This window comes from Patella vulgata, chromosome 3 (genome assembly GCF_932274485.2).
Source record: "Patella vulgata chromosome 3, xgPatVulg1.2, whole genome shotgun sequence".
Lineage (NCBI taxonomy): Eukaryota > Metazoa > Mollusca > Gastropoda > Patellidae > Patella > Patella vulgata.
Genome location: NC_065881.2, coordinates 43,142,357 through 43,169,857, shown reverse-complemented (window position 1 = coordinate 43,169,857; position 27,501 = coordinate 43,142,357). Strand labels below are relative to the sequence as shown.

The following is a 27,501-nucleotide window of genomic DNA, read 5'->3' as shown; positions in this document are numbered from 1 at the left end:
CTATATAGATCATTTCATTTTGTTAAAAAATATTCATTCTAGAGGAGATAATATCTTATTTTTTGTCTATTTTCAGAAACACAGAGAAAGTATTTCTGATACTGATATATTTTTCCGAAGACCATCTATAAAACACAGAGAAAGTATTTCTGATACTGATATATTTTTCCGAAGACCATCTATAAAACATGTAGATGATAAAGCTTTTGTTCCGCCTGCTGAGAAAGGATGGGTTACTGAGTACCCCTGGGCTTGGGCCTATAATGATGAAACCCCCTGGCAGGAAACTGTTAAAAAAGAAACTGAATATCAAGACAAATGGTTAGCACAGAAAGACAGCTTCAGCCCTAAAGATTCTCCTGAAGGGGAGAGAACTCTAGCTGGAGCTGGCACTTCTAATCTACTGGATTATGAAACCATGGCAATTTCTACAGCTGTTACTTCCAGTGAAAGTAACATTGATGACCAAAATCAACTAACATTTCGTACTGAACCTGACGAAGAGTCTTGTTTGAATAACAATATGCAGTTATCAACCGAGACTCTTCTTATTGATGATCATAAAAACATTGAAATTCTTGACAACCGAATGGCTGAAATTATTAAGACTGATGAGATTGTTGATAATATACAGGGCAGGGATATTTATTCAAGTAAAGACATTCTAAAACGTGACTCATGTGACAGTGAACAATTAGACACCGTCAGCACTGATATTACTATAAGTGATGATACAGGATTTAATATGTCGATTTCTGAAGCAGAGGCTTATGATCAAGACCATCGAAGATTTTCAGACATGACAACATCGCAGTCTTCGGATATGAACATTTCGCAATCGGACACCATGTCGGCAGGTGATGTTATGTCTGATGGAGCTAGTGAGAATTTGGAAGAGATTGACTACTCAGATTTCCCAGGAATGAGCTTTACAGATTTCAATTCCCCTACCAAAGATTTTGATCTGAGCTTTGTGTCTGAAAGAGACAGTGGTTTGGATAATACACTAAACATTAGTGAAGATTTTGATAGGGAGTCCATGGCTTCTACACCCAATGGCCAGTCAACACATTTACAGAGTTACTTAAATCAGTCAGTTGCTTTTAATCAAGTTGAGTCGAAGCTTACTGGAGGGTTTGATTCTACTTCAAGTAGTGTCCTGCAAGTTGCTGACACCATTTCGACAACTACTGAAGAAGGGACCAATATTTCACAAGATAGATCTGGCATCATCTTTGATGCATCATTTTACCAAAGGGACCAAGATATGTTCCCAGAAAGTCAAAGTTTATCAAATATTCAAGGAACTCAAAATATAATTTATCAAAATATTTGTGAATCAAAACATGAATCTGAAGGTCATAATGAAAATAAGATTTCTGATTCAAATCTTTCTGAAATTGTTTCTGATAATTCTGATGAATCTCCACCAATAGGAGTAAGTTACTGTGTCATATCTGATAAAGACATGAATCTCAATAAACGTTCTGTGTTTTCAACTTGTATTGATCCAAATAGTAATCCGACGTTGTCAGATTCTACTGGTGATCATGAGATACCGAATTTTTCTAGTGTACAACCTCAAGAGACAGTTCTAATAAGTGAACAACAACAATTAGATTTAATTATGGAACAAGATCAATCAAATTTGATCACTGAACAAGACCATTCTAAATTAGTTAGTGAACAAGACCATTCTAAATCGATTAATGAACAAGAAAAATCAGATTTTATCAGTGAATCCAAAAAGGCTGATTTGAAAATGTTACAAGACAAATCAAATTGTGAACAAAAGCAGTCCTTTGTGATTAGTGAGCAGGTACAATCCATCATGAATATTGAACATAAACCACCAAATTTGATTAGTGAACAAGAACACTCAAAATTGATCAGTGAACAAAGCATGGAAGAATCTTCTGTGGATCCACCTTCTATGTCATCAGATAATGATATACTTACAAATCTTGTTTTTGTTGATTCTTGTGATTCAGTTCCAGCAGATAACTTAAATGTACAAACTTCTGTGGATAATACTTCAAATGTGAATTATTCCTCATATGTTATAGCAAGTAAGGAAAGTTCTGTTGACACAGAAGTGGTTCAACAAGTTAGTGGCAGAGAACTACATGGTCGATTATCCAAAGGGATGGAAATGTCTGTAGATTTATGTACTCAATATTCTGCTAGAAAAGAAATGACAAGCATTACGTCAGAAATTCTCACTGAGTCCGAAATATTCCAGAGAACTTCTGTTAATCAAGGCATTTCAAATTCACAGCATCTTACAGGTGAATCATTGGTAGATATCAGGACAAGTTCTGTTGATGAAGGTATTCTTCATAATCTGACAAGTGAATTGTCAGTAGATGTTTTGGCAGGTGAATCATCAGTAGATGTCCAAAGAAATTCTACTGAAGAAATACAGAACCTGAAAGGTGATTCATCGGTTGATGTCCTGGCAAGTGAATCACCAGTAGATGTCCAAAGAAGTTCTGCTGATGAAAATACTCTTCAGATACAGAACCTAACAGGTGATTCCTCTGTTGATGTCCTGGCAAGTGAATCATCAGTAGATGTCCAAATAAGTTCTGCTGATGAAAATACTCTACAGATACAGAACCTAACAGGTGATTCCTCTGTTGATGTCCTGGCAAGTGAATCATCAGTAGATGTCCAAATAAGTTCTGCTGATGAAAATACTGTACAGATACAGAACCTGACAAGTGATTCATCTGTTGATGTCCTGACATGTGAATCATCAGTAGATGTCCAAACAAGTTCTACTGATGAAAATACTCTACAGATACAGAACCTGACAGGCGATTCACAATTTGATGTCCTGACAAGTGAATCATCAGTAGATGTCGAAAGAAGTTCTGCTGATGAAAATACTCTACAGATAAACAATCTGGCAGGTGATTCATCTGTTGACGTCCTGACAAGTGAACTATCAGTAGATGTTCAAAGAAGTTGTGTTGATGAAGATACTTTACAGATGCAGAACCTGACAGGCGATTCACAATTTGATGTCCTGACAAGTGAATCATCAGTAGATGTCGAAAGAAGTTCTGCTGATGAAAATACTCTACAGATACACAATCTGGCAGGTGATTCATCTGTTGACGTCCTGACAAGTGAATCATCAGTAGATGTTCAAAGAAGTTGTGTTGATGAAGATACTTTACAGATAGAGAACCTGACAGGCGATTCACAATTTGATGTCCTGACAAGTGAATCATCAGTAGATGTCGAAAGAAGTTCTGCTGATGAAAATACTCTACAGATACACAATCTGGCAGGTGATTCATTTGTTGACGTCCTGACAAGTGAATCATCAGTAGATGTTCAAAGAAGTTGTGTTGATGAAGATACTTTACAGATGCAGAACCTGACAGGTGTTGATGTCCTGACAAGTGAATCAGCAGTAGATGTCCGAACAAGTTCTACTGATGAAAATACTCTACAGCTACAGAACCTGACAGGCGATTCACAATTTGATGTCCTAACAAGTGAATCATCAGTAGATGTCGAAAGAAGTTCTGCTGATGAAAATACTCTACAGACACCCAATCTGGCAGGTGATTCATCTGTTGATGACCTGGCAAGTGATTCATCTGTTGATGTCCTGACAAGTGAATCATTAGTAGATGTTCAAAGAAGTTGTGTTGATGAAGATACTTTACAGATGCAGAACCTGACAGGTGTTGATGTCCTGACAAGTGAATCAGCAGTAGATGTCCGAACAAGTTCTACTGATGAAAATACTCTACAGCTACAGAACCTGACAGGCGATTCACAATTTGATGTCCTAACAAGTGAATCATCAGTAGATGTCGAAAGAAGTTCTGCTGATGAAAATACTCTACAGACACCCAGTCTGGCAGGTGATTCATCTGTTGATGTCCTGGCAAGTGATTCATCTGTTGATGTCCTGACAAGTGAATCATTAGTAGATGTTCAAAGAAGTTGTGTTGATGAAGATACTTTACAGATGCAGAACCTGACAGGTGTTGATGTCCTTACAAGTGAATCAACAGTAGATGCCCAAAGAAGTCCTGCTGTTGATGTCCCAACAAAACATATTGAAAGTATTTTTCATTTACAAACTCCAAATGAAAACACTTCACATACATCAAATGACACAGGTGAATCATCAGTTAATATTCTAACAAGCTCTATTCATGAAAGTAGTTTACAGATACAGAAACTGACAAGTAAGTCATCACTTGATGTTAATGAACATATTTTGCAGACACAGAATCTAATGGATGATTCATCAGTTGACGGAAGTTCCATGGATGAAAGCATTTCACTAAAACGAAATGAAACTTGGGAATCATCAATTGATGTCCAAAGAAGTGCTCCTGCAGAAAGCATTTTACAGACAAAGAATCTGATAGATGAGTCATCGGCTGTTGATGTCAAAACAAGCTCTGCTGATGAAATTAATTTACAAACACCTGGTCTAAATGAAATAGGAGAATCATCAGTTGATGTCCAGAAATCTTCCATGGATGAAATTACTTCGTCCAAGACACCAAAGACGAGGGAATCAAAAGTTGATGTCCAGAAAAGTTACATGGATCAAAATGAGATGGAATTGTCTTTAGAATTGCCAGTTGATGCCAAACAAAGTGTTCTTGATGACAATGAATTGCAGACACGAGTAGTGACAAGAGAATCACCAATTGATTTTATAGAAACGGATAGAGCTGGGGGTCTTGTTACTGAAATTCAACAAGATAATTGGCAGAGAGATGAAATTATTTTAGAAGATGAACTGTCTGTACAAAATCTAGACTACTTTAATGGTAATCTAGATGAAAATACTGAATTACACATCCTTGTGCAAGGTAAATCAGACACAGTATTGTCTTATTCAATAAAAAGTGAAGTTGAAACCATTGTGCCTATATTAGTTCCGTGTGATGTGAATGATGCTGATATAAAATCTGATTTTGCCGAACTAAACATTCCTTTAATAGAATATGTAAATGAGAAGTATGAGAAAAGTAGTTTTGAACAATGTGAAGCTGTGATGCGTTTTGTGATAGTTGAACCAGTTACTATAGTAGTGGATGAACATTATTTTGATTTATTTATCCAATCTCAAAAAGAAAAAAGTGAAAAAGATTGTGTTTCAATTGAGTTGGGAACAAATATTCATTATCCAGCATCTACTGAAATGTTACAAAGTTTTCTAGAAATTGATTCAAGTCCTGTAACTATAACAGATTGTCGCTATTATGAAGCTTCAACTATGCCCTTGGGTCAGAGAAGTGAAATTAATCTCACATCTCATTATAAGACTTTAGAACTTTCTAAATCAATAACTCAGCAAAAAGTGTTTGTTGAGTCTTACAATGCCGAACTTCTATATTCTCAAAATTATTCACAAGAATCATCCTCAAAAGTTAATACTTGTTTTTCTCATCATTTTGAAACATTCTCAAATATATATCAGCATGAACCAAATTTGCAATCAGATTCATTAGATTGTGATGCTATTGAATTTAAAAACCAAAATTCATGTGAAAAAATCATCATCGCCTCTGAAGAAATACATCAGGAACTGATGACTCGACCAAATGTTGATGAAGGAATACAGAGTCAGCGTTCAAGTTTATATAGTGAAGATAGTACAGACTATGAAACAGAGTCAACAGATGCTGGTGAAAGTGTTGTTACGGTCATACCTTGTTCTACAAGACCATCATCTGAATATCATCATCATCAGGATAAAAGTGTTGGGGATCTACATGATTTTGACCAAGATGAAGAATTGTCCAAGTTTAATATTGATGATTCTTTGACAGAGATGCAAAATCAAGTATTAATTGGTCAAGAAATTATTACTCCAACGCACAGTCCATCTTTTGAACAACAAGAGGAACTTTTAGCAGCCGATGGTCCTAAACCTTTAGCACAGGATGGTCTTTTATATTATGATTTTGGAGATTCTGATGAGCCTCAACAAAATGCAGAAGATAACATGAAATTTGTTGATGATAATGGTGATCTTCAATTTGTTTCTAAAGATGAAGAAAAAACAGAATCACATGAGGCAAGTTCTGATGGTGTTTCTATTGACGATTTAAACCAAGCTGACACAAAGTTAGAGACCATTAATATCGCTACCATGGGTAAAGAGGAAAATGAAAAGGCAGAATCACGGTATGATGATCAAAATTTAGCAAGTCATTTGTCAAATCTTGACGATTCTCAGCTGATTCAGAAACAACTACTAGAAACAGCTATCTTCAGTGTTCCCCAAGTAGATACACTGTTAAGAAATATTAATGTTAAACAATCTGAATTATATGAACCAAAAGAAGACTATCCTGTCAATGATCTTCCTATGACAGATGCTCACCTACAATCATCAGAAGACAATACATACAGAATAGCAACTGGTGAGGCTGCCCCTCAGTTTAGTTCACAGCCTGGTTCATCAACTGTATCTGAAGAATCACAGTTAATACAACAACCACAGAACAACTGTTCTTCTCTAGATAATGAGCAATCACAACTATCAACTTCCTTAGATGGTGCATCAGCTCAGCTCTATGATCAGCTAAGTAATGTTGATGACCCACAACACGGTGCTGATTTAGGAGAAGATGGACCTAAAGGTTTAGCACAGGAAGGGGTTTTATTCTCTGATTTTGGTGACACGGATAAACCATATCATGACTTAGATGAAAACATGAAAATAGTTGAAGTCAATGGTATTCTTCAGTTTGTTTCGACAGACTCAATGTTTGATGGTAATAAAACAGAATTACAAGATGATATTTCTGAAGATAATATAGCTTCCAATCAGTCTGGTAATATTTTATCAGAAACCTATTTAGACTATAAGAAATTTTCTGAGGAACAACAGACAAAAGTACTCACTGCTCATGAAGTTCCATGCACAGATGCACAATTAGAATTGTCAGGAGACATTACAGACAGCATACGTCCAGGTAAAATGGTATCTTGTTTTCAATCTGATGAATCTACTTTATCAGAAGAGTTAATTCAACCACCAAATAAAAAAGATTCTTTAGTCAATGATATTCCTGTGACTGATACAGCATTAGAATCATCTGAAGACATCACTGACAAAAAACTGCCTAATGAGATTTCTCTAGAATTTAGATTTGAATCTAATGATCCCACTTTATCAGTAGAAGCACAGACAATTCAATCACAAGATGAAAAAGATGCTGTAATTCCTATGACAGATGTCCCATTTAAATCATCTGAAGACATTTCAGACAGAAAACTGCCGGATGGAATTGCATCTGAATCTGATTTACAACCTGGTGAATCCACTTTATCAGAAAAATCACAGTTATTTCAACAATCACCAGATACAGATTTATTGACTGATGAAGTTGCGGTGACATATGCTACATTAGAATCATCCGAAGACCTTACAGGCAAACAAATGTCTGAAAAAACTGCATCTGAATCTGATTTACAACCTGATGAATCCACTTTATCAGAAAAATCACAGTTAATTCAACAATTATCCGATACAGATTTATTAACTGATGAAGTTGCAGTGACATATGCTACATTAGAATCACCCGAAGACCTTACAGACAAACAAATTTCTGATAAAACTGCATCTGAAATTGGTTTTCAGTCTAATGAATCCACTGTGTTAGAAGAATCACCCTTAATTGAACCATCAAAAGAAAAAGATTACTTAGTTGATGAAGATCCTCTGACTGATGCTCCAGTAGAATTATCTGAAAACATCACAGATACAAAACTGCCTGGTGAAATATGTGACATTGCATTTGAATCAGGATTACAGTCTTTTGAATCAATTTTATATCATGAATCAGAGTTAATACAACAACAAACTGAAAAAGATTCTTTGGTTGACATAGTTTCTCAGACTGAAGAAACATTAGAATCCGCTAAAGATACCCCAGATAGTAAGCAGTCAAGTGAAATTGTAACAGAAATGAGTTTACAATCTGGGGATAAAATAATGGCTGATTTATCAGTTCAACAAATAAATGATGACACTCTTTTAACAGAGCTAGAAGACAGCAATGGACCCAGTACCTCAGAACAAGAAGGTTTGTTGTATTTCGATTTTGGAGATTCTAAAGAACCAGAAACACATACAGATGGTGAAAATATGGAAATAGTAGAAATTGATGGTGTTCTGACATTTGTTCCAAAAGATTCTGTTGTCGAAAACTCAGCTGTTGCTGGTCATGAAGCTCATGTGACAGAATCATCTGAGGATATTACAGACATAGAAAGAGCATCCGAACTTGGTTTACAATCGGGGGAATCCATTTCATCAGAAGAATTACAGCAAATTCAACCACCAAGTGAAAAAGATTCTTTAGTTGATGATATGACTGTTACTGATCCTGCATTAAAGTCATCTGAAGACATCACAGGCAAAAATCTGCCAGGTGAAATTTCTCCAGGTTTTTGTTTTGAATCTAATGATTTAAGGATATCAGTGGAAGCACAGTTAATTCAAGCACCAAGTGAAAATAATTCCCTAGTTGATATTCCTGTGACAGATACTCCTTTAGAATCATCTGAAGACATCACAGACAAAAAACCCTCTGATGAAGTTTCTCCAAAATTTAGATTTGACTCTGATTCCACTTTATTAGTTGAAGCACAGTCAATTCAACAAACAGATGAAAAAGATGCTGTTATGTCCAAGACTGATGGCCCATTTAAATCATCTGAAGACATTTCAAACAGAAAACTGCCTGATGGAATTGCATCTGAATCTGATTTACAACCTGATGAATCGACTTTATCAGAAAAATCACAGTTTCAACAATCACCAGAAACAGATTTATTGACTAATGAAGTAAAATCAACCGAAGACCTTACAGACGAACAAATATCTGATAAAACTGCTTCTGAAATTGGTTTTCATTCTAATGAATCCATTGTGTTAGAAGAATCACTCTTAATTGAACCATCAAAAGAAAAAGATTACTTAGTTGATGAAGCTCCCTTGACTGTTGCTCCACTAGAATCATCTGAAGACATCACAGATACAAAACTGTCTGGTGACATTGCCTTTGAATCAGTTTTACATTCTTTTGAATCAACTTTATCTCGTGAATCACAGTTAATACAACAACCAACTGAAAAAGATTCTTTGGTTGACATAGTTTCTCAGACTGAAGAAACATTAGAATCTGCTAAAGATACCCCAGATAGTAAGCAGTCAAGTGAAATTGTAACAGAAATGAGTTTACAATCTGGGGATAAAATAATGGCTAATGTATCAGTTCAACAAATAAAGAATGACACACTTTTAACAGAACCAGAAGACAGCAATGGACCCAGTACTTCAGAACAAGAAGGGTTGCTGTATTTCGATTTTGGGGATTCCAAAGAACCGAAAACACATACAGATGACGAAAATATGGAAATAGTAGAAATTGATGGTGTTCTGACATTTGTACCAAAGGATTCCATTGTCAAAAACTCAGTAGTTGCTGTTCATGAAGCCCATATGACAGATGGACAACTAGAATCATACGAAGACATTACAGACACGAAACTGCCTTATAAAAGTGCATCTGAACCTGGTTTACAATCTGGGGAATCCATTCCTTCAGAAGAATCACAGCAAATTCAACCACCAAGTGAAAAAGATTCTTTAGTTGATGATGTAACTGTCACTGATACTGCATTAAAGTCATCTGAAGACATCACAGACAAGAAACTAATAGGTGAAATTTCTCCAGGATTCTGTTTGAAATCTAACTATTTAACCATATCAGGGGAAGCGCAGTTAATTCAAGCATCAAGTGAAAATAATTCCTTAGTTGATATTCCTGTGACAGATACTCCTTTAGAATCATCTGAAGACATCACAGACAAAAACCCCTTTGGTAAAATTTCTCCGGAATTTAGATTTGACTCTGATGATTCCACTTTATCAGTGGAAGCACAGACAATTCAACCACCAGATGAAATAGATGCTGTTATTCCTAAGACTGATGTCCCATTTAAATCATCTGAAGCCATTTCAGACAGAAAACTGTCTGACAGAAATGCATCTGAATTTGATTTACAACCTGATGAATCCACTTTATCAGAAAAATCACAGTTTCAACAATCACCAGAAACAGATTTATTGACTAATGAAGTAAAATCAACCGAAGACCTTACAGACGAACAAATATCTGATAAAACTGCTTCTGAAATTGGTTTTCATTCTAATGAATCCACTGTGTTAGAAGAATCACTCTTAATTGAACCATCAAAAGAAAAAGATTACTTAGTTGATGAAGCTCCCTTGACTGATGCTCCACTAGAATCATCTGAAGACATCACAGATACAAAACTGTCTGGTGACATTGCCTTTGAATCAGTTTTAAATTCTTTTGAATCAACTTTATCTCGTGAATCACAGTTAATACAACAACCAACTGAAAAAGATTCTTTGGTTGACATAGTCTCTCAGACTGAAGAAACATTAGAATCCGCTAAAGATACCCCAGATAGTAAGCAGTCAAGTGAAATTGTAACAGAAATGAGTTTACAATCTGGGGATAAAATAATGGCTAATGTATCAGTTCAACAAATAAAGGATGACACACTTTCAACAGAACCAGAAGACAGCAATGGACCCAGTACTTCAGAACAAGAAGGGTTGCTGTATTTCGATTTTGGGGATTCCAAAGGACCGAAAACACATACAGATGACGAAAATATGGAAATAGTAGAAGTTGATGGTGTTCTGACATTTGTTCCAAAGGATTCCATTGTCAAAAACTCAACAGTTGCTGGTCATGAAGCCCATATGACAGATGGACAACTAGAATCATCTGAAGACATTACAGACAGAAAACTGAATTATGAAAGAACATCTGAACTTGGTTTACAATCTGGGGAATCCATTTCATCAGACGAATCATGGCAAATTCAACCACCAAGTGACAAAGATTCTTTAGTTGATGAAGTAACTGTGACTCATACTGCATTAAAGTTGTCTGAAGACATCACAGACAAAAAACTACCAGGTGAAATTTCTCCAGGATTCTGTTTTGAATCTAATGATTTAACCATATCCGTGGAAGCACAGTTAATTCAAGCATCAAGTGAAAATAATTCCTTAGTTGATATTCCTGTGACAGATACTCCTTTAGAATCATCTGAAGACAAAAAACCCTCTGATGAAATTTCTCCAGAATTTCGATTTGACTCTAATGATTCCACTTTATCAGTGGAAGCACAGACAGTTCAATCACCAAATGAAATAGATAGTGTTATTCCTAAGACTGATGTCCCATTTAAATCATCTGGGGACATTTCAGACAGAAAACTGCCTAACAGAAATACATCTGAATTTGATTTACAACCTGATGAATCCACTTTATCAGAAAAATCACAGTTTCAACAATCACCAGATACAGATTCATTGACTAATGAAGTTGCTGTGGGAGATGCTACAGTACAATCAACCAAAGACCTTACAGACAAACAAATACCAACAAAAAATGTATCTGAAATTGGTTTTCAGTCTAATGAATCCACTGTGTTAGAAGAATCACTCTTAATCAAACCATCAAAAGAAAAAGATTACTTAGTTGATGAAGTTCCTTTGACTGATGCTCCACTAGAATCATCTGAAGACATCACTGACATAAAACTGTCTGGCCAAATTAGAGATATTGCATTTGAATCAGGTTTACATTCTTTTGAATCAACTTTATCTTGTGAATCACAGTTAATACAACAACGAACTGGAAAAGATTGCTTGGTTGACCCTGTTTCTCTAGCTGAAGAACCATTAGAATCGGCTAAAGATACCACAGACAGTAAGCAGTCCGGTGAAATTGTAACAGAATTGAGTATAAAATCTGGGGATAAAATAATGGCTAATGTATCAGTTCAACAAATAAAGGATGACGCTCTTTTAACAGAGCCAGAATACAGCAATGGACCCAGTACTTCGGAACAAGAAGGTCTGCTCTACTTTGATTTTGGAGATTCCAAAGAATCGAAAAGACATACAAATGACGAAAATATGGAAATAGTGGAAATTGATGGTGTTCTGACATTTGTTCCAAAGGATTCCATTGTCAAAAACTCAGTAGTTGCTAGTCATGAAGCTCATATGACAGATGGCCAACTAGAATCATACAAAGACATTACAGACACGAAACTGCCTTATGAAAGTGCATTTGAATTTGGTTTACAATCTGGGGAATCCATTTCATCATATGAATCACAATTAATTCAACCACCAAGTGAAAAAGATTCTTTGGTTGATGATGTACCTGTGACTGACACTGCGATAGAATCATCTGAAGACATTACAGACGAAAAACTACATGGTGAAATTTCTCCTGGAATTAGTTTTGAATCTAATTTAACTATATCAGTGGAATCACAATTAATTCAAGGACCAGGTGAACAAGATTATTTAGTTGATGATGATGTACCATTAGAATTATCCGAAGACACAACAGAATCAATTCAACAATTACAAGAAAATGAATACACAGAATTAAAAACACACGAGCAAGAGCTTCAAGATACTCATATAGCTGAACCTGAGGATAGTGGGCCAACAGTTTCCGGACAAGAGGGTATGTTATATTTTGATTTTGGAGATTCTGAAAATCAGCCAATGCATACAGATGATACAAATTTGGAAATAGTGGAAATTGATGGTGTCCTGACATTTGTTCAAAAAGATTCTTTTGTGAAAAATTCTGAAGTTCCTGTTACGAGTATACAATTGGAATCATCTGAATATATTACTGACAGAAAACCAGTTGGTGAGATAGAATCTGAAGTACATTTAGAATCTTCTGGATCCACTACTAGTATATCTGAAGAGTCAAAGCCAATTCAACAATCACAAGAAATATATTCTGCTAATGATGATACTCTGAAGTCAGATGCACAATTACATCCATTTGAAGAGAGAGTGGAGCCAGGTAAAATTGATCTGTTCGGTTTACAGGAAGAAAAATCTGTAAAAGAATATCTTGATGCATTATTGTTGAAAGCTTCATCTCCATTTGCTAAACCTGGGGAAATAACAGTAAAGGAATACTTAGATGAGCAAATAAAACCGCCTATAGTTCAAACAGAACAGTTAGATGAGAATTTAATAGGCATCACATCAGAATTGTCTTCATGTATAGATTTGCTTCAAAGGGAAATGGAAGTTGTAAATCCTGGTCAAATGTCTGAAGTACTGCCAATTTCAGAACATGTTGCAAGCATTTCTAAAGACATCAGTGAGCTAAATGCTGTTCTTAAAGCAAACAACAAACTTGAAAATGAAAGCACTGATTCTATTGAGTTGTTATCTTATAAGAAACTACAAAACTATACATATGTTTCTACAGATTCAGTGGAACTTTTATCCAACCAAAAGACTATGAAAAATGAAATGCAATCTGAGTCTACTATTGGATCCTTTAGATCTCCTGGAATGTCCTATAGAGAATTGGTGCAAGAAACTTTGGAAGGTGAAACCAAACCAGAACAAGATAGTTTATGTAGATTAGCTGGGGACACAAATATTGTTGAACAAAAAGTATCTGATCAAGTTTTTGGACTAGCATATGATGATTTCTATAATAAAGTTCAGACTGACCAAACACCATTTTCCATATTTATACCAACATATGATGGTGTATTTCAACCAGAAGCCAAGGTATTAAGTGGTGAAATTTCTCACGAAAACTATGCTTCAAAATCAGATTATAGCATTAATCCTGCTGAAGATCCTGCTGAAGATGTTATTAATGAAAGTACATTATATGTTGATGAATGGTTGGATGGATGTCAAGATGCTGAGCCTGTATCTTATTCAAGTGATCCAGTTGAAAGTCAAAAAGAGGTAAAATCTGAAATAGAAGAGATCGATGAACAAATTGCTGCTGCTGATGATGATGATGATTATGATGATTATGTCATTAAATTAATTTATATTCCTGATGAAGAAAGATCCGATATGGGGAGTGAACAAATTTCAGATGATCACATCGTGCCAGAGTGTAGCCTGGCATCCAAGAACAAAGCAGAAACAGAATTTCAAACTCTGATAGATGGCCTTACAGAAATTAAAAACATGCCACTTTCATCTAGGACTTACGAATTCTCACCAAAATCATTATCTGATCTTGCTGAAGAGGTTGTACAGAATGATTTCTTTAAAATCGGAGCTCCCTGTCAGTCCAATTTTTCATCTGTATCTGACAGGAATCAACATCTTGCACTACAAGACTTCCAAAATATCGACATGTCAGAAGACAGCACTAATCATTTCTGTACTAAAACTGATAAAAAAGAAAAAATTATTGTTTCAAAACTAGATCCAGTTAAACAAGATCTGTTTGATAAATTTGAGGAATTATATGTTTTGGAAGCTGATGACAGTACTGTTGATCCTGAATCACAAGATGTTGAACTTGGTGAAGCTCAATTAGATGAATCTTCTTTGGATTCCTATCAAGGATCACTTGAATCTCTTTATGTAACAGCAGAAGAAATGACTCCTTCAGAAGGTGATAAATCCTCTTTAGGTAAGGATACAGAAGGTGACAGCTTTGACGAAGATCTTGACTCTGAAGCTGATCAGGTTACCCTAGGAACTGAGGAAAATACACTTCAAGTAGATGGAAATAATACAGTTAATAGTGACAACTGCACAGATACAGATATTGAAGATGAAGAATATGACCAACTAGATTCGGAAGATGAAGTAGTAATGGAAAGACCCTTACCAAATGAATCACAAAACTCTCATGATCTTTTAAAAGACCCCAATCTGAAAGAAATCCAAACAAATCCCGAAGAACATCTTTTCAGGAAAGTGGATGAAACAAAAGAAATCTACCTGGATAATCTGGGAGATCTTTCAGCAGAAGTAGATTTGGATGATTCATTAGAACACCTGAAACCATTAGAAGATCTTTTGAAAGCTCACCATCTTGAAGATCCAGAAGTTACTTTATTAAGACAGATTTATAATGATGGAACCACATCTAAACCCATGGTTGCACAAGAAACCACTCTAGGGGGAGAACATATGATTTCTGAAGTGAGTTTTGGACTAGAGGAAAAATCAAAAGATACGGTTCCTTTTGGAGAGACAACTGATTATTCTTTAGGCCTAGATAATGCACAGCCCAAGTTATCCGAAAAGTACATGACAAATGAGAATGTTGAAGATGATGATTCAAATGAGAGAACCGTAGATTTACTCAGCCAGTATATCTTACCACACGAAACTGACCTAACACAAGAATTCAAAGATGCTTTGACCAAACAGATTGAGGATGTTGAGCAGTGTCCTGATACAGGTAATTAGTAAATGTTGATTTATTCATATTTACAAATATATGTAATCTGATTGTTTGATAGCTTCAATGTTCAATAAATTCAGTAATTATCATCTGTTTTCAACCAAATTTTGTGTACACATGCATTGTTGGAAGACTTAGGTAATGAAATTCTGTGGTTTGATTCAGTTTATTTCACATAAATTTCTACTTTTTTCTATTTTCAGAAATGGCAGAAATTATTGCTGCACAAGGCTTAGCAACAATATTAGAAGAAGAAGAAGAATTGGAAAGTAGTCAAGTATCTCGTTCCAGGCGAACCAAGAAAGAAGGTGGCCAGGAAATGGAGGCTAACCTAGAACGTCATCTTTTGGAGAGAACTCACTTAGAAGAAGAAATTGTACATTTAATGAATGAAATCTTGTCTGTGGTCTCTGCTAAAGTAACAAAAGATGATGAAAGGGCAGAAGCAACAAAACTAGCTGAGGAAATAGAAGAAATAACACACCAAATGAAATATCGAAGACAGATGGTGGAGATGATTGCAGAAGAAATTGGTGAATATCCAGATGAATTAGTTAAAATTTCAGAAGACCATGATAATGCTATTGAGGAGGCACAGAATATCAAAAAAGCTATTGAACAGATCAATGAAAGTCATTCTACTGTGAAACATGAGCCGTCATTAACAGCTTTTGGGAAGGTGGACGTCAAAGAAGTAAAACATTTTGCTCCTTTTTTTACTAACGAAGCCTCAGAACACAAAGAACTTTCTAGCCGTTATGATGATTTGCAGAATCTGGATGATCTTGCTGATGATGATGAAGAAAACTATATGTCTGAAAAACTCAGAGATCCATCCGATTTTGACAATCCAAAGGCTATTTCCATCACTGAAATAGGAGAAGGTTCCCAGCTTCAACCAGAGAAAAACATTTCCAACCAAAATCAAATGGTCGCAGTATCTACAGATAAACTGATTGTTAGAGACGAAAGTTTACAGAAACTCCAAGAAAGTGATGCCTCACTGATATTTACTGAAGTCCAGTCATTACAAACAGATGAAACAACCAGTGAGATGATGGATAGAGATAGGGTTATATCTCATTATGAAGGTCTAATTGAACCTGACCAAGCACTTCTGTATAAACTTGAAACATTATATTTCATTGATAATATGGAGGACAATATGAAAGTTGATGAAGATGTGGACAAAGAAAGTTTTACTCAAGAATTTAAAGCTATGCAAGTACCATTAAGGACACGTACTGAAAAAGACTTTAATGTTAAACATTTTGATGAACACGAAAAAAGAAAAGAAGAAAATGAGCCATTACATTTAATCATTGAATCAAACCCAGTTGAGAAAAGCGATGTTTCTATAAACATTACAGGTACAGAAACTCCAGATGTTGAGCCTTTGGCTGCTGAAGATAAACATTTAAATATAGTATCTTTTGATGTACCAGCAACTATTTCTGAAGAAATTACTAGAGGTGTTGTTAAACCAAGCATTGGGAGACAAATCTCAGAACTATCACTGGAAATTGGAAAATCGACAAAATCAGATACTAGACACCAGGATGTACAGAACAGAGATATTGTTCAAAATGATAGTGAATTTAACCGACTTGAACAAGAGAATAAACAAAAACAACATTTCACAAGTTCTTCTGCAGTCCTCATTGAGAATTTTGAAATTAGTAATTTGACGCCTTCCCCACTGCCAACCAAGACTACAGAACACAATATTTTTCTTAACATGGCAGTTGTTGAGATACCATCTACTGATGAATGCAGTATAAGTGTAACACACTCTGATATGGATGACATTGTGTTTGGTATTGAAACAGAATCTGAATGTGACAGGGGTAAAACAGAAACTGGTCATTCAGGGGAATCAGAACTGGATACTGAACAACCGTCTTTTGATCGTGTACCATGGAGCAGCAGAAAAGATCTGTATGGATATAAAGATCCTAGTCGGGTTTACAAATCGGAGTTCACCAAAGAGATAAAACAATCTGCGGCTGAACAAGAACTTCAGTTACATATGCAATCGGTAGAGCAAGCTACAGAGCTTCAGTTGAAAAGAGGTTATATGAAGGGACAAGTGTATCAATGTATGCAGAAGGCAGATATCATAGAGGATGAACTTGAGGTCCAGTTAGAAACCGATGCCATGGAGCAACCAGAAGTCAATTTAAAAACAGATGTTATAGGGGAAGAACCAGAGCTATCTTTTAAGACAGATGTCAGAGATGGAGAACCAGAGATCCAGTTAATGACAAGTATGAAGGAACACCCTGAACTCCAATTAAAAACAGATTTAACAGGAGAAGCAGCAATTGAATTGAAAGTAGATACAATAAAAAGAGAATCAGAGATTCAATTAACAACAGATATCAAAGAGAAAGACCCAGATATCCAATTAAAAATAGATATAGAGAGAGAACCAGCTTTCAAATTAAAGTCAAATATAGAAGTAAAACCAGAGAACCGATTAAAGATTGTTGAAGAAGGAAAACCAGAGATCCAGTTAAAGTCAGATATCGTAGACGGAGAATCAGTGAACCACTTGAAGACTGATACAAAGAGAGAACCAAATACCCAATTAAAGTCAGATATCATAGATGGAGAATCAGAGAACCTATTAATGAGTGGTATAGAAGGGGAACCTGATATCGAATTAAAGTCAGATATTGTAGACGCGGAACTAGAGAACCAATTAAAGACTGATATAGAAGGAGAACCAGAGATGCAATTGAAAATAGACGGACAGTCAGAAACCAGTTTACAAGGACGACAATTGTTCGAACAAAAGATTCAGTCCAAAACGGATATCATGCAAGTAGAATCAGATTTTGTATTAAAAACAGATGCTGTAGAGATGGAACCAGATACACTGTTAAAAACAGATGCCATAGAGGGAAAACCGGAGATACAGTTGAAATCAGATATTGTAGAAAAAGACCCAAAGATCCAGTTAAAAACAGATCCAATTTGGGAAGCAATAGAGTTTCATCCAAATACTAAGGAAGAACAAGAACCTCAGCATGAGATAGTAGATGTAACTCAGAGAGAACAAGAGTTAGAACTGTTAATTGATACAGCAGAGCTCAAATTAAAAATGGATACTACAGGGGAAGAGCCAATGATACCTTTAAGGACAGAAAATGCACCAGGACTGAAAATAGATACTGCGAAGGGAGAACCAGAATTCCAACTGAAATTATATACTACGAAAGGAGATCAAAAACGTCAACTAACAATAGATGGAGACCAAGAATGGAGTCCAGAGATCAATATTAGAATGGGTGCCAAAGATTCAGAGCTTAAATTAGCAACATATGTTTTAGAGGAAGATCAAGATCTTCAACAGAATGTAGATACGACAAAGCATGACTTTCAACAAACATCAGATACATCAGGTGCTGAACAGTATGATGAATCACCTATATCTAGTGATAGAACCTTGGATATTAAACAGACAGTCTCTTCAACAGAGGAAGGATTGAATTTTCAGGATATTTGTTTGGAACAGGCACAGATGGTATCAACTAAACGTTTAGAAGAGATGACACATTTACAAACCGATGTCCAAGATAAAGATGTATCAACAAAAATGCATGACAACCAATATACCAAAGGGACATCCCTTGAAGGTTTAAAAACATTTTCCATTGCAAATGTGCAAAGGGAGGAGAACACATCTGTTGAAGAGCATGAATACTTATCAGCAGAAATACAACATATGCAAAGTTTAGAATTTTCAGAAGATGAAGATTTTATAAGATCAGTGAAAGATGAAATCACCATTGACGTCTATTCCAGTGAAAAGAGCAAATTTCTAAATGAAAAACATTCTGGTGAAGAAACTAAACATGAAGAGATATACGACTCTGTAGCATGTGAGACCCTACCCGATGATCAGTATGCCAGTGAACTTGAAATAAGTGCAATGGATAATTCGGGAGAAATATTAAAAGAGTTGACACTAAGCGAAAGTGACAGTGTTGAATTGGAAGTAGAAAGGCTGTGCAATCAAATGCCAGCACCGCCTCGTGAAAACAGGGGTGAAACACCACAGGAAATAATGACAAGAATTCTCATGGAAACAGAAGACATACTAAATTCTTCATCTCAGATCGACACTAAACATGATAGCAGTCACGATGATATAGCCTACATTACCGGAGCAGTGAATATGTTAGATGATAATTACTCAGAGAATGGTTTCAACAAGTTTACACCTGAAAGCACACCTTTTTTAGACGGGAAGCAGGATGTTATTGCCATGGACAGTTTATCAGAAGGCGGATGCCATGGGAAAGATACGCAAAGTGAAGGTCAATCCAATGTTTCCGAAGAAATTTTACAGAGCGGTGTTTTGGAGAAATGTATCATAGAATCACTACGATCAACTGAAAGTATATACTATTCAACAGTTGAGACTACAAGCTCATCAGATATGGTAGATCAAGAGTTAAACAAGAGAGATGAGGCAACACCAATAATGGATTTTTCTGGGTATATTTCTGAAGTTATGTATCAATCTGCCCTTACGACTGACAGCAGAGAACAAATGGAATCAAACACCTCCGATGATGCTTTGGACAGGGAATTAAAAACACTCGAATCTGAAATTAAACGAAAGAAAGAAGAGATTGAAATCCAGTCAACCACTAGTCAGGGGATAGCATTTTCAAAATTTTCTTCAGACGAATTTGTGGCACCACAAGTATTTTCAGCTTCTATTGACAGCGACGTTCCGTATGGGGCGTCAGCTTTAGCAGGTTACTCCTCACAGGAAGAAGAGGATATTGACTTTGAGGCAGCAGAGGCGTGGGCTGAACATTCAAATGAAGCCAATTTCCTTGAAGAGACTCGAGGCACAAGACAGTATACAGAATCGCAGCCTATTCTAAAAGCAAAGCAATTTGATTCAAATGTGCCGGATATTGTTATTACAGCCAGTACCCCAGGTGATGACTACCTTCATAGTTGGGGCTTCTTATCAGAAGACAATTTGGATAGTGAAGTTGTCCAGTACAGCCAATATGCTGAGGACGACGATGGTATACCAGCAGATAGAGATTTGAGAAAACAGTTTTCAGAATTCTTGGATGAATCTGATGAGGATTCTGACCTTGATCGACATCAAATTGGACTTTCACAAATACATACGGAGGCACAGGGGCAAGAATTGGACCTAGATCAACTTGTCGGCAGACTTAATTTACACCAAATTCAACCTGGGGAAGGTGATGGTCCTTCAGAAGAAGAACATCTTTCACGGTTAGCTCAGCAGTTTGATCTTTTAACTCCCCCTGATTCTGTCTCGTCAGAATCAGATTCTGCATCTTTAGATGCCGAATATGAAATGGTCCATGTTAACGACACTGATGATGATTTAAAAGACGACGCTCATATAGATGACGATTGGGTATTAACTGACAGACAAGACGAGGGACCGAAGGGTACTGAAACCGCTGCGTGCATGGATGAAGAAATGAAAACTAGTATTGACCAAAAACAAGAAAGCTATACTGAAGAGCAAGGACAAATTTCAGAGACGGGCACTTCGGAAATTCAAGAAGCTACAGTTAAAAAAAACAGACTTCCGTCACTGTATCAAAGAACAATGTCTGCAGCCTTGTCCGGTGTCACAGATAAACCAGACTGGCAAATAGATATGGCATCGGTAGTGCTTGAGGGAGATTTTGTTCCGGATGATGACGACAACGTGTTTATTAATGACACGGATCCAGGCGACGAAGGAACATGCAAGAAAAGTGACGATGAAAGTACACCCAAAAGTGAGAGCAGTCTCATATCACTTACAAATCCTTTCAGTGCCCTTTACAGTGACTCAACAGATACTGCCTCAGAATGCGACTCCGAAAGAAGATCTACATTAGAAGCTTCAATTTCACAGGAAAGGAAACGCCAGTTGCAAGTCGGACAGAAATCTTCTATTAGAAAACCTGATGATGTTGATTCTACTTCAAAGAAGAAGAAAAAAAAGAAAGTGAAGAAAACGACGGAAGAGCAACCTCCTCGTCCATCACTGCCACCACTTGAACTTCCTGGGAATGGGGTACTACTGAAAAAAAGTCGCTCACCGTCATTGGAAAAGAAAGTAGAAACATTTAAATTGGGCATTGGATTGGAACAAGAGCTAGATGAAACACTAAAAAAGCTAGAAACGAAAAAACGTAAAAAGAAGAAGAAGAAGGGTAAAGAAATTTCAGCGAGTTCCCAACTCAATTCAGAATCTACCAATACAAAAACTACACCCAGCGCTAAACCTGTTATAGTAGTTACTGATGTGAATATAAAAACTAAAAAGAAGAAAGCTGAGAAAGTTACAGATACTGGTTCCGACAGGTGGACAACTTCAGAACCAGACGGTGTTGGATCTGTTTATTCTCTAGGTGCCACAGCAGACATGTCACCAATAAGCCCTGCGTCAGAACCCGAGTCCCTATCATTACCGAATACGAAATCAAAGACCAGGAGGTCCCGCTCTCCGAAAGTTACAGAGTACCCTGGTACATCAAAGGAGCAACATAAAATATCTCGCGAGGTTAAAATGGCAACATTGGATCCCGGAGTAAGGAGGAGCCGTACTCGTAGTCAACACTCGCATTCTAGTTCACGAAGCCCAAGAAGAAGAAGATCAAATGTTGTTGTAGTCGACAATGTCCAAAATTTCTAATATGATTTGTTTTGTTATTATTTTACTAAAAATTTTACAGGTCAAATTTTAACCTTAAGTCTTATAAAGTTAATCCCTCCTTTAGAAAAGACTGTTAGGGTTTTGTACAATGTATTCTTGTTTTTCTAATAATAATTTTTCAAAATAGTTGTGTATATTTTTGTGACAGTGAATTTGTAGGCGTAAAATGATATGTATATCTTTTTTTTTATATCTTTTTATGTTTTCGAAAATGTGACCTATATAATGGGAAGCCATCCGCAAAACAGATATAAAAAAGTCGTCTTGAAGACCTTGAGAGAGAGAGAAATGATTACTGATTTTGTCATCATATAAACATTACAGTTTTGTGGAAATTGCCATCAATTCTCTCGAAGAATTGAATTTATACCGATCACGACTTTTTTAAGTGGGTTTTTTTTGGGGGGGGGGGGGGTAGAAATAGAATTATTTTAATTTAGTTCAATACACACATTTTTTGTAATTTTCATAAAAGTAATGTGAGTATGGAAAGTGCAACATTGACACGTCATATTGCGGGAACGATTGTAAATAAGTTTATTGGATTAAGGAATGTAAATATGAATCTTTTTAATTTGCGAAACGTGTCAATGTCTCGCTACTCCTATACACATATTAACCTTGTAGTTAATAAAGATTTTATATTATGATTATGCTTAATTTCATTACGGGAGTATGTTTTCGGTATCCATATTTGTTGGTCCGTCAAGGCTCTCTAAAGGTCAAAGATCTTAAAAGGTCAAAGGTCTTATTATGTAGGCTATTCCTCAAAACGCTGCATCTTCAGAAACAAGTCGATTGATACGTGTCCCAAAGGGAAACGGGCTTAGAGGAAAGGCGTTTATTTCTTTCTTGATGGGATGGTTCAATGTAGAAACCTATCGAAAAATTCGACATACTCGAAATTTGTATGTATTGAAATTGCAAGAAAATGCCCCCCCCCCCCCCTCACCAAATCCCCAGGAATTATCCAGTTGTTTATAATAACAATCCATTGTTCTGACTACCCAATGACCAATATGGTTTCGCTTTAAAGGAGCTATTTCGCCTAGAAATTGACACAAATGGGTCGCAACGCTTCTAATAATGTAATATGAATGTATATATAGGCTAAACTGATTTACATTCAATCATTTCCGTTTTTACTCTAATCTCAAGTCAGTTATGTTCGGCGAAATACGCCAGAAGTCTCAACCGAATGGCAACCTCTATCGTCTGGTTATTCAAGTCTGCATAGTATTTATTGCGCCTGCTCTTCAGATAAGAATATGATGCCACTGTTTGACATGACTTGTATAGGGTTAGCGCTAACCCTGTTTACATCTCCAGATTTTGACGAAATCTGCAAACCTTAACCCATATGTGGAATGTCTAGCCTCGTTCTTCGAGGTAAACTGTTTGTTTTGTCTTAAATATTAGATATCAGAAGCCCACCTTCACCCGGTAAATTGACAAATAATTCGTGTTTTCAATGTCGAAGACTTTGGTGGATGATATTGAGTTAGAGACTTAGCTACCATAAAACGAAAAAATCTTCCTTATGGTGCAACGATATATTCAAACGGTTTTTAAAATCCGATAAAAATTGTGACCTCTAGAGGATCCACATGCAAGCTAAAAATGTGGATTTTTTTGTACAATCAGGGGCCATAATCCAGGAAGTTATGGTCTGGTATGTGCGAATATCCAAAGAAATTGAGATTTTTGGGATATAAACATATTTTTCGGGTTTGGGGGATTTTATATACGGCCCCAAACAGGATCGTAGACTAACATGATAGTGCATGACGCAAGACCGATCATTTGGAAAATTAAAAAGTAACATGTATTATTTTAAGAAAATTGTTTATACATTGTCATGTCAATCTTCAACCTGTTGGTACATAAGACATATTACAACTTACAACTGATTTGTCAATATATAAAATGTTATAAAATATCAAGACACATTCAACGATGTCCTTTTTACAAAAAGTAAAAAATCAAGCTTGAAATGAAATGAAATGGGGTTTAACGTCCTACTGTTCTGCTCTGAACTGGGCTAATGAAGACGGGCATACGCCATACAGTGTGCTATGAGGGAAATTTTGCCCGGACAGCGGCACTATACGGCCTACTCTTATATCGAATTCCAACTGTCAAGTGATCTTTTACGTGCACGCTAATGTGTACACGGGACCTCGGTTTTCCGTCCCATCCGAACGACTTGAAAGAGCTAGAATATATTTATTTGGCTGAGACCGCCCGGGGTTCTTTCTTTTCTTGTGTCTCTTTTCCGGGAATGGTAGGCTACCTTATAGGTGTTTCCACATATCAGTAAGAAATCAGAACTATGCTACCCACAGCCCTATGCAGGTTGTGATATGATAAATAGTCATGGACACTTGACATGCTTTGAGAGTATGTTCAAAGATGAAGAACTTATCGCCCCAACAGAACCACTGAGCTGCACATGCGACACGCAATAGCGCCATACACGCGGGAGGGGTTCATTGTCAAATTTGACCCTTCAAGGTAGGTTGATGAAAACTGCCGCGTGCTGGTTTATCTATTCATGTTTGCTTTCATATCGGTTCTTGCATACGATTTAGTGTTTAGCGTATCTTTGCTTTAGTGTGTTACGTTTAATTTGATCGAGAGACGTGTTCGTCAACGTCAACCGACAACACTGCAAGAACTGGCCGTGACACTGCAAGAGGAGTGGGTCAGATTGCCCCAAATCGTGATTGGACGGTTGATTAGGAGCATGCCACGACGAAATGCTGAATGTCTGGGTATTGGTGGAGCAATTACTCATTATATTAAGACAAAAATCAAAAACGTCCATTTTCACTTTTAACGGTGTATCTCTTTGTGAGTGAAATGGGGCTGTCAGATAAGCCGCCCATATGAACTGGTTATGTTCATGTGTCGGCAATTGGCCTGTTATTAATACACTGGTTACCTCTAATAAAAACAGCAGTGCATTTCCGCAGTTTTGTATTGTTTCTGAATATCCCCTACTTTTTTTTGAAGAGTATATATACTAAGCAGCAAAAGAAACGTCAGGTTGGTATATTACTCTGAATAGACGCATTGCATAAAACTTGCTAAATGTTTTTATTGTATATTGTGACCACATCTCCAACTTGACCTGAGCAATAAGGCTCCTTCCCAAACACAGAATTGAACCCAGTAAATGTTCTCAAAATCGCAACCTGACTTCTGGGATGGTAATATGTGTTCTCCATGATTTCCATGTAACTTATGCTGCACGTGCTGTTCACCGCCATACCAGCCCTAATGCACCCCCAGGGGCGGATTGGGGCCGGGAACCGGCCCGGGCTCCCGTGTCGGAGCGGCCCCTTTTACTGAACGCAGAGCCCGGACGGGGGGTCCGCGGGGCTCTCCCTCGGGAAAATTTTGAAAAATGAACCCCAAATATGCGATTTGGTGGCATATCTGATTATAATCTCTGTCAAATAATATAAAAACGTCAAGGAATGTTTAACACCAGCCCCAGGAAATCGTCTCGCACTCATATTCAGCCAGCAGACCAGCTATCATCAAATTTTGCTGAGTTACGAACCATCGGCAGACGTTTCTGGCGTATCCCCACAAACAGGGTGCAGATGATTCAATAATTAGTTAATTTGCAGGATTCCGAATTCCCGCCCACATCCAGCACACCCGGCCCAGAAAGTCTATTATACCAGCCCATTCCAGACTCCAGTGATGGCGTGGCAGCCCATTAAAGCCACCGGCCACATACAACATGTTCATCATCGCTCCATGGCCGGTCCAATACATGCCCGCCCCCCCCCCCCCTATATAATGTTCAGCAGAAAAGGTTTTTTAGACGAATTGGACAAAAAAAAAAAAAAATTTATTATTTTTTCTCCGACCAGCCCTTCGGGCGATTGCCCAATCTGCCACTGTGCACCCCCATACCTGGTTAAATCATTCACACTATAACGACAGCAGAATGCTACGACTCACGACAGCTCAGAGGAACCGTGAGCTTGGAAGACTCGACGCCGAACACACTGGCCAAGCCGTTGCCAATCACGTCCAGGTCAATGTTCGGACCATCTACAGGCTTTAGCAACGCTTTCGGGGAACCGACACCACGGATGATCGCCCCCGAACTGGTAAACCAAGGTTTACCACAAGGCGACAAGACCGCCATGTTGTGCGACAGCACGCGCAGAATCCCTTAATTCACACAGGCATTTGAGACAGCACGTCCAGGTCAATGTTCGGACCATCTACAGGCTTTAGCAACGCTTTCGGGCAACCGACACCACGGATGATCGCCCCCGAACTGGTAAACCAAGGGTTACCACAAGGCGACAAGACCGCCATGTTGTGCGACAGCACGCGCAGAATCCCGTAATTCACACAGGCATTTGAGACAGCACGTCAGACAGTGGGAATACACGGAAGACCCATCAGTACCGATACAGTGCGCCGACGTCTCACCAGAAAGAACATCCATTGCCGTAGACTTTACCGTGGACCGATCCTCACCCCTCGCCATCGACGTGAACGTCTACAGTTTGCCCAACAACACCAGAACTGGCGACACAGGGAATGGAGAACTGTTCTGTTCACTGATGAGAGTCGGTATTGCGTATCAACTGCAGATGGCAGGACCAGAATATGGCGTCGAAATGGCCAGCGTTATTCTGACCAAGGTGTCATGGAACGAGACTCATGGGGAGGTCCAAGCATAATGGTTTGGGGTGGAATCGGCCTGAACCAGAGGGTGGGTCCCGTGGTGTTCCAAAATCTTGGTCCAGGGAGAAGAGGCGGCATCACAGCAGTGCGCTACATCCATCAAGCTCTCAGACCCACGTCATACCACATTTCACACGTCATAGAACTATTAGTTATATAGCCAGAGTTACTCGGGACTTTCTACAGCAGAACGGTGTCAACGTTATGCACTGGTCAGCCCTTTAACCCGAATAAACGTCTTTGGGATGAAATTCAGACGAGACTTAACGTCGTACTGAGACCAAATCTATCCGATGGATTGCGCGGCATTGCGCCAGGTTTTTCTGAGAGTGTGGTTCCAGGTGCCAATGGCGTTCATCAATCGTCTGTTCCACTCCATGTACAGACGCTGCGTTGCTGTTATTGACACTCGCGGTGGGCACACCTGATACTCTAAACCTTCTCGTAACGTCTTGGAATTGTGATGAATTATAATCACTAATTGTGTCAACATACTGTTCACAAAAAAATTGGTTTGAGCGATTTAGTAAGTCGTTTTCTAGAATGATTTGCTTAAAGTGCCTCTCTGATTTTGTTTTTGTTTTTTTGTTTTTGCTGTTTAGTATATATAATATGACATGGAAATAGAATTTCGCAAACTGTTCAAATGTGCAACAAAATGCATTTTTTACTCCACTTTGCTGTGGGTTTTTCGGCCACTCGGCAAGAATCTAGTTTTCACCACCATCATCTTTTTCA

General features: G+C 37.4%; 1 protein-coding gene across 3 annotated transcripts in view; it reads left to right on the top strand.

The window, feature by feature from the left end:
* Positions 1 to 22,694, top strand: part of LOC126815462 (tudor and KH domain-containing protein) — a 64,033-nt gene extending 41,339 nt beyond the window's left edge. For 2 of the 3 annotated variants that reach the window (XM_056099939.1, XM_056099938.1), the window contains exons 10-11: positions 77 to 15,323; positions 15,530 to 22,694. In XM_056099939.1, coding sequence (XP_055955914.1) covers positions 77 to 15,323; positions 15,530 to 22,023 — 21,741 coding nt within the window. In that variant the 3' untranslated portion in view covers positions 22,024 to 22,694. Of the gene's footprint in view, positions 1 to 76; positions 15,324 to 15,529 lie in introns of those variants that run through there. The other variant, XM_050541118.2, reaches the window with a different exon arrangement.
* Positions 22,695 to 27,501: the final 4,807 nt, after the last annotated feature.